General features: G+C 45.4%; 1 protein-coding gene across 7 annotated transcripts in view; it reads right to left on the bottom strand.

The window, feature by feature from the left end:
- Nucleotides 1–5507: 5507 nt before the first annotated feature.
- LOC119441883 (rap guanine nucleotide exchange factor 4) overlaps nt 5508–9154 on the bottom strand; it is a 531616-nt gene continuing 527969 nt past the window's right edge. For all 7 annotated transcript variants that reach the window (XM_049661695.1, XM_049661696.1, XM_037706519.2 and 4 more), the window contains one exon: nt 5508–9002. In XM_049661695.1, the coding sequence (XP_049517652.1) occupies nt 8930–9002 (73 nt within the window). In that variant the 3' untranslated portion in view covers nt 5508–8929. The remainder of the gene's footprint in view (nt 9003–9154) is intronic.

The raw sequence follows: 9154 nt of genomic DNA, 5'->3' as shown, positions 1-9154 counted from the left end.
TTTTGGAACTAATAAAACCTGAATCTGAATGCTGTTAACCAAAGTGAAACTGGTTGGATCCGCGAACCCGATATTCAATGAACACTAGCAGCCCCTACACAAGCCGTAACATAAGCCGCCGCACGGGTCATGTGTCGCCATCTCTTCGCGCAGCCATAAATGCCGCCCCCATTCCTCGGCAAGGCTCCGAAACCATGACGTAGTCGCGGTGCTTCGTGCAATGCCCGCCATTTTGCTTTGGTCTCGGAGGCAATTCATAATGGTGTTTCCTGTTATTCTTGCACGGGAGATGGCGGCGTTAGCTAGATAGCTGTAGAAGGCGGGAGTGGAAAGGTGGACATGTTTCCAAGACTTTCATTTGGAAATGCGGTTGTTTGCTAGAATTCCGGAGTACAATCAGGACGCGGCGGCAACCAAATGTCACAGGAAGACTACAAATGAAGCTGTGCAGGCTGATATGGGCCGGACATGTTTTGAAGTGAGGGAAGTTCTGAGTAAAATTCAATTTTAAGAATGACTGAGGATATGAAAGAAAGTAAATGGGTTGCGCGAGTGTTCAGGTATTTCTACAGGAATTATATTGACTCACAGTGGAGGAAAAGAATTGCGAAGCTTACGTATGCGACCAGTATGGTAAGCAACCTGACCACAAAGGACGTCAAACGCAAAGCCAGAGAGGCTGAGACAATCTCATAAAGGGGGGGGGGGGGGGGGGGGCAATGCAAAAGAAGCCTGCTATGAGTGGCTACCTAAGAGGAAAAAACGAAATCAGGAAATAAACAATTTATGATAACTCAAAGGGAAGCTTCTTACTTTTCGAAGCGAGATCAGGATGCCTTAGAACGCGTAGTTATACAGCGAGGTACACCAAGGAAGTAGAAGCATCTTGCTTTCTGCGGTAAAGCTAGGGAAACGATGAAACATGTTTTATTAGAATGGGAACATGTCGACCCAGCTGTCGGTTTAGGCTCCTCTGGCCTCCTTGAAGCCTTGGGTTCAGTGATGGCAGGGGGAACGTAAACATGTCCGCAATAGAGATTAGTAAGAGGCGATTGGAATTTTGGTGGCAGAAAAATAGGGAGGCCACAAACAACGGAGGCGTACAAAAACAAAGTTCCCAATACGGGTTCAGAAAGTTTGATGATGAAAATTGCACACGTTTTGCTGTTTATTTCCTTTTTTTAAATATAGGTAGGACATTGGGCCAAATAATAACTAGTGCTTGGTGGCGTAACCCACCATTAAGCTTTACCATTAATGATCCCCGAATTCTGAACTCAAATCAAATCAAATTTATCACACGGATGTCTGAGGGCGCAGCCTATGCAAAGGCTTGACTAGGGGCCTGCGCCCCCTACAGTAAACTTGGAACTGGCGGACAGCATAGTTAAAAAATAGAAAAAATAAGCAATAGGGTCTGTACATACAGCTCACAAATAGACGTTTACACAAGAGTTAGCAACACAAAAGGCAGAGAAAAAGATTTAGTACACATGACATGTGCATGAACCAAATGTACACAAATGGATGCGGATTGAAAATGTAAATGGGGTAATGATGGCTATTAAAAGCCGGGATAAAAAGACAAAAGAAAGATTACTAGTATAAAAACTCCTTGTGTATTCCGGCATATAGTCTTGCTGCAATACTCATTAAACTGAAAAGAGAATATAGACTCCTACCACAAGCGAAATGCTACACCTACGAAGGGATATCCCTTAAACTCTTCCTTATCCCTCTGAGCCATTCAAATTTATTTTCTGCTGCCCTAAGGCTCAATTTGACATGAAAGAAGACTGTGAGCTTTAGATAATGGCCATTTGCTGAGCATAAGGGTCAAGTTGGCCTCGGACCACGTCTCTTGGATGTCTTCCCCCCCAAAAATGTCGCAGTTTCGCCCGAAAGGCGAAGCATCAATTGCGATAGCAAATTAGTAGAGAGCTATACGGAGTAAGGATAGTGGTTTTATCAGCTGTATAAACTTGGACATGCAGCAGCACCAGCAACGCGCAGAACTGTTGTCGTTGCCGTCGGTGTTTTGCCCGCGTTCGCACCGAACGCGCGCGGCGTTGGTGGCTGTTGCCGGTGCCTCTGGGGGCGGCTCGGAGGTTTTCGACGAGATTAGAATGGGACGGTCGTCGAGCAGCGTCGTAAATCTTACCCACCTCCTCGCCTCGCAACGTTTTTATACAAATACGCATTTGGTGCCGCAGCTAAACGTCGCCTCCCCTCCCTCCCTCCCGTCCCCCCACGGCCTTTCGCGCGATGGAAGAAGTCGCGTTTGCTCTCTATATATGGTGATTGTAAAGGAGGAAAGAGACGCTTAATTCTGCAGCCCTTCAGGGAGCACGGCGCAGAACGCGCGTTTGCTCTCCGACGTGCGTTCGTTCCCCGTGAAAGCGCGCGTCCCTTAAGTCCTTTCACTCGCACATGCAGCGTCCGGAGCGCGGCGACGATTTCATCGCCGTTGACGTCATACGGAACCTCACGGCGACGGCGACGGCAGAAATCCGCTTTGGAGTGTCCATATAATTGCTATCGCAATAAAACGAAGAAACAGTTGCAGTTCTTTCAAAAAAGTTGTCGCAGTTTCACCTGAAAGGCGAAGCATCAATTGCGATAGCAAATTTGTAGAGAGCTATACGGACTAATGACAGTAGCTTTATCAGCTGTATAAACTTGGACATGCAGCAGCACCAGCAACGCGCAGAACTGTTGTCGACGCCGTCGGTGTTTTGCCCGCGTTCGCACCGAACGCGCGCGGCGTTGGTGGCTGTTGCCGGTGCCTCTGGGGGCGGCTCGGAGGTTTTCGACGAGATTAGAATGGGACGCTCGTCGAGCAGCGTCGGAAATCTTACCCACCTCCTCGCCTCGCAACGTTTTTATACAAATACGCATTTGGTGCCGCAGCTAAACGTCGCCTCCCCTCCCTCCCTCCCGTCTCCCCACGGCCTTTCGCGCGATGGAAGAAGTCGCGTTTGCTCTCTATATATGGTGATTGTAAAGGAGGAAAGAGACGCTTAATTCTGCAGCCCTTCAGGGAGCACGGCGCAGAACGCGCGTTTGCTCTCCGACGTGCATTCGTTCCCCGTGAAAGCGCGCGTCCCTTAAGTCCTTTCACTCGCACATGCAGCGTCCGGAGCGCGGCGACGATTTCATCGCCGTTGACGTCATACGGAACCTCACGGCGACGGCGACGGCAGAAATCCGCTTTGGAGTGTCCATATAATTGCTATCGCAATAAAACGAAGAAACAGTTGCAGTTCTTTCAAAAAAGTTGTCGCAGTTTCACCTGAAAGGCGAAACATCAATTGCGATAGCAAATTTGTAGAGAGCTACACGGACTAATGACAGTAGCTTTATCAGCTGTATAAACTTGGACATGCAGCAGCACCAGCAACGCGCAGAACTGTTGTCGACGCCGTCGGTGTTTTGCCCGCGTTCGCACCGAACGCGCGCGGCGTTGGTGGCTGTTGCCGGTGCCTCTGGGGGCGGCTCGGAGGTTTTCGACGAGATTAGAATGGGACGCTCGTCGAGCAGCGTCGGAAATCTTACCCACCTCCTCGCCTCGCAACGTTTTTATACAAATACGCATTTGGTGCCGCAGCTAAACGTCGCCTCCCCTCCCTCCCTCCCGTCTCCCCACGGCCTTTCGCGCGATGGAAGAAGTCGCGTTTGCTCTCTATATATGGTGATTGTAAAGGAGGAAAGAGACGCTTAATTCTGCAGCCCTTCAGGGAGCACGGCGCAGAACGCGCGTTTGCTCTCCGACGTGCATTCGTTCCCCGTGAAAGCGCGCGTCCCTTAAGTCCTTTCACTCGCACATACAGCGTTCGGCGCGTGGCGACGATTTCATCTCCATTGACGTCATACGGAACCTCACGGCGACGGCGACGCCGACGGCAGAAATCTGCTTTGGAGTGTCCATATAATTGCTATCGCAATAAAATGGTTTACATCTACACGAACGACAATGCGCTCACAGGTGTGATGAAGGCGTCCCTTTTATATTGTTGTGCTGGCCTAACCTTCCGTTAAGATAGGTGTCAGTCTGTCTAGTATACACTTTGGGCGTTGTGGCCGTGCCAATGCAGCGCTTGTAAAGCGCAAAAGTGCCCTCTGGTGCCTTAATTAAACTGCCCACCAAGAAAGAGAGAGCGAAATATATTAATGGATGTTGGATATGCCAGCCCTGCTACAGGCAAGGCGTCAGACGCGTGTTTCCGTTTTATCAACGGCGGAGACACGAGAGATACGCCGCGTTTTCCGTACGCGCGTGCGTATGCGTGAGTTGCGAGGGACAAATGTGGGGAATGCGCCTATAGGTACGCCGGGCGTGGACACCCTTTCTCCCGTTTGACCCTAGCCGAGCTGCTGCACTACGCGACCGCGGAATACCCCGAATAACTCACCCTCCGTTTCGTGGTGTGGCTTTTCTTGGTGTAGCTCCGTTTCGTGGTGTTGATTGTAGGAGGTCAACGTTCATCTTAAACGTTTATTTTTTGTAGCGATAGCTACATACATACATACATACATACATACATACATACATACATACATACATACATACATACATACATACATGCATGCATGCATGCATGCATACAGACAGACAGACAGACAGATGAACTTTATTTGTGTCCTGGGAAGAGGTTTCCTAGGAGCCCGCCGAGGGCATCGCCCGCGAAGGGGTCGGGAACCAAAGGTTCCCGATCGCCTCACAGGCTCCCTGGACCGCCCGGAGTTGGTGCACAAGGTATGAGCTTGCGATGCACTGGAAGAAGTCCGTCTCATTGACGTGATGCTTCCTTGTGGAGACGCGTAAGCGGGGGAACCGCCACATTAAATGAGGAAAGGTTGAGAGTTGATTATATGCCAGCAGTTGGGTGAAATGTCCGTGTACATGGCCACGGTGGCCGGCGACGGGAAGGATTCAGTCTGGAGGAGTCGGAGAGCTATCTCCTGCCTCCTAGTTAATTCTCTCTGCAGATCCGTGAAGGATTTCCTGTCTAGTCTGTAATGCGAAGTTATCTCGTGAAAGGTAGTCAACGGGTCCCGCCCAGTCATCGCCCTCGTTGATCTTCTCTCCCATCGGTGGGCGCACCTCGTTGAGAAGCGGGCTCGCTACCGCCCTTGTCGGCGAGATTTTCCCGCGGAAGCCTCATTATAACAGGTATTTCGTCTCACGCGGTTGCACTGTAAGCGGTATGCGTATACATGGAGTGCTATGGGAAAATTAACGGGATTCTGAAAAGACCGTATTATATCCGGTCCTGCACTATAAGCGGTTATGTTATAAGTGGTCTATACTACTAAGAACTACTCACCCTCCGGCCCCATTCAAACTAATATCATGAGTTTACGAGAACACAATCTCCTTTCTTGTCATTGAAATACTGCTTACCACAGTTGCTTCTATGCTTCTCAACTTTAGCAAAATTTCGCCAACGAGGGCGAAGAGTTGAATGCCAAATATGTCGGTGTAAGAAATGCACAAAATGACACTGTTTTTTCCCTTTCCACGCTATGTATTTACTGTATATTCATACAAATATCAAAACATATTTTACATGAGGAATATACATATTTATATGGGAGAAACAAAATTTTTGGTTATAAATACACACACAGATTTGTGTATTTTACAACTGTTCACAAATCTATTTTAAACGTCACATTGTTCTCGTACACACCTAAGCAGATACTGCATGCATGAAAACAGACAAACGTTTGAAAACGCTGGATTCTTCGGTTGGTTCAGCATGGAATAAAACGTACATAGTCACACAGCTAACAATTAATGTTCAGAAGGGCAGCATTCAGGTGTGTCATTCAAAGATAGAAGAAAAACAAGCTATAGTTAGCGAGAGCGAAAACAATGACGATGAGGAACAGTGTTGAAACACAGACTCGCGTGAAATACTATACATTTAAGCATGTTAGTAGTGACAGAATAATGAATGAGAAAAGAAAAATGGAACAGGAAGAGTTAACGCATGATAAGCAGATTACAAAGGTGCAGTCAGTGAGCCTAAATTAAGCTCCGATGGTGTCACTACTCAAGTAACACTGAGAAACATGCAATACATATGTAGGCTGCCTAATTTTTGCCAACCACACGGTAAAATTCTGAACAGCAATTTCAAAACCCTAACACCAAGTTGCGAGAAAGCAACTTCAGGCAGTCATCTACGTTCTAGTTTGCATAGATCTTTTTTTCCACAGTTCGAATATTCTCTGCAGTCTTGTTTAGTGGGTTCAAATGGCTAGCTATATTGCTGTTACATTTTTCTTAGGTTCTTCAACACCAGAACAAAAAGTGCAATGCTGAAGCCGAGATGTGAAAAGGTGTCTCAGTGCATTGCACGGTGAAAAACATAGGTTTGCTTGGGTGCACATTAATACACTCATTTGCACTGGCGTGCTCTGTATGCGACCTGCAAGGTTGCAGTGCAGTTTGTATGAATACGGTTACACGGAGATGTACAATGTTCACGAGAAACAAGCCAATTCAAACATGCACAACTCAAGGTTCGGCACATAATCATTCATCAAACGGGATTACACATAGGCTATGAATATGATCAATGTTTACCCTCCCCTTCAATACTCCCGAGTGCAGAACCTGCCCACCGCACAGAAAACATTGAAGCCTGTGTGTCTCAATTTGTGGGACTGCACCAAAGCAGTTCAGAAGCACTACTAGCTATGAACAATTGATGACAGCTGGTGACAGACAAATTTAGCCATGATATTGAGTGTCCTTACCTTGTTCACTTTTTTACGGAACATGCTAGGTTTTCAACCAATAGAAAATGCCACACGATTCCCTTCTGTCTACTCACATACTAAAGAAACAGTTCAAAAGCATATTGTGAGCACACTGAACTTGTCACTGTTTCATATGTTGGTCACATGTACTTATAATATCACCTTGGTGGAAGCTAGAATTCATAACTTCCAATTGTGCCTTTTCATCAATAAGCAATTTTTACACCACCTATGAGAGACTAGTGAAAAATTACTATTGCGCTGAGGTATTCTTGTCTAATTTTTCTGAAATACCCCTCACAAATCTCTAGTCTATTTCTATTTCACCTACTTTAAGGCAACCAACAAATTTTACTGGCAATTCTTGAAAGAATGTTGTGGTTGTGATGCATGTTAGATTGGCAAATAACCTGCTTTTGGATAGTGTAAGTGTCTAGCATGGGTGTTTGATGGATTTGTTAATGTGACGCAGTCTGACTTTGTTCACGTCACTTTCACCTTGAGGGCAGGTTCTACCATGAAACTGTTTTTCCCCAAGAGGAACAGGATGAGGAAGATTACTTGACATATTGTTAGCTGCAATATGCACGTCACCCTGAATGTAAAGCACTAGAAAGAGCATGCATGATTTCTGTGTGGAGTGGATAAAAATTAAGACACGTGACCTATTTAGCTTTAAAAATAACTGGAATGGTGTTAAACTGGATCGTCTTGATGTACGTGAATACATGTTATAAATAAACAGCATGCAACAGCAAGGAATGATGAGAACATATAGAACAAATAAAACTAAATGAAAATATGTTCTTCTTCTACACTGTACAAACATATGTACAACATTTTGTAGAATCTGGGTAAAGGTCTACATAAAAAATCTGTCCAGGAACGAAGCGGTCTCTCAAAAATAGTTCAGGTACAAGTACCCCAGCTCAGGAGTTTTGTTCACAAACATGTGGTTTTCTGGGAAACAAAAATCTAGACCATTTACCCGCTCAGGACTTTACACAGGGCTAGGAGGATCCATCAATAGCTCAAGACTTGCCGCAGCATGGTATAGAGCCAGGGAAGATGGAGAATATCAAATGGAAATGGCAGAGACAACAGAAGAATTGCCGTGCGCACTGATTTCGAGGACAAAAACAGTGACCACGATAATATTTCTGCTTTAAATTCGTGCACTGAGTACTCTAGTGCTAGATGTCTCTTCGTTCATGCTCATAAATGTCAACGATCTTTTCACATAAATTTTGATAGCATGTAAAGTTCTCTAGAAAAATATTTTTAAATGTGTCGTGCAATCACAGTCCTGACCTAATGGCTATCCTTTTCCACCTTAATAAATTTATATCGCTGTGTCTGCACTGTAGCTAGAATAATGGTCTCCAAAGCATTTTACTGGATGCATGTTTCCTTTGCGCCTGAAGGTAAAATTAAGCATACTATACTATGTCCATGTGAACATTAGTCCCATGAATTAAACTATATAATACGAATAATACCTAGGGTCCTGAAATAAACATCGCCCATTATTATTGATGATACGTGAAGAAACTTATTTATTGAAAAAGAGTCCAATGACAGGTACTAAGCTTAATTAAGCTTTGTAATGAATGTACACTGTATCAGGAAATATCTTTAGGTGCTACAAAGCTTCAACATTAACATTTGAAAAACAACAAACAGGCCAGTGATGAAGCTTCCGCTTCTGCTATCTTTGCCATTTCGCCTCACATCTGGCAGAGAACAGTGAGCATCGGGAAATTACCACAGATACACTGCAACATTGGAGTCTTGGCTTGAGGCAACAACCATGAGTAAAACAGCTTGTATGTAGTTGTAGCGCTGCAGTGGCAGCAGCAGTTGTAGTGACAGCTGCACTCCTCCTCCTCCTGCCCTTGCTCAATGAACCTTTAGCTCTTCCTTTGCTGGCAAGTGGCTTTTCTAAATGGACGATTGGTCTTCACTGCTTTCCTTAACCCTACCTGTATATATAACACAATTCTGTATGCACCATGTGAAGAGTTGCTTTGCTTCCGCATTTACACCTAAACTACAATGTTACGATGAGTTCCAAAGGAAGCTGAGAACAATGAAGTCTCATAGATCGTGGCTAGCGTTGCATGCTAAGTCTGAATAAATTAAGACTGGAGCGTCGTCTTCATGGCCGCCGTGGCTCCAAAGCATGTGAGAGTTGTGTAAGTCTCCTCTGATTGTCGATCACCTTGAGTGTTCTGAAAGACAACAAGAAGCATGGCTCTCATGACACGTCTGTGTTTTGACATACCATGCGAACCACAGGCATTTGTTTGCAATACACTGCCATATTATTATGAGAGAATAGAATGTTCTGTGTATTTCTTTATAATAAACAATTATGAAGATT

The sequence above is a fragment of the Dermacentor silvarum genome, chromosome 2 (genome assembly GCF_013339745.2).
Source record: "Dermacentor silvarum isolate Dsil-2018 chromosome 2, BIME_Dsil_1.4, whole genome shotgun sequence".
NCBI lineage: Eukaryota > Metazoa > Arthropoda > Arachnida > Ixodida > Ixodidae > Dermacentor > Dermacentor silvarum.
The sequence above is the reverse complement of the archived record's forward strand: the minus strand, read 5'-3'. Positions and strand labels throughout refer to the sequence as shown.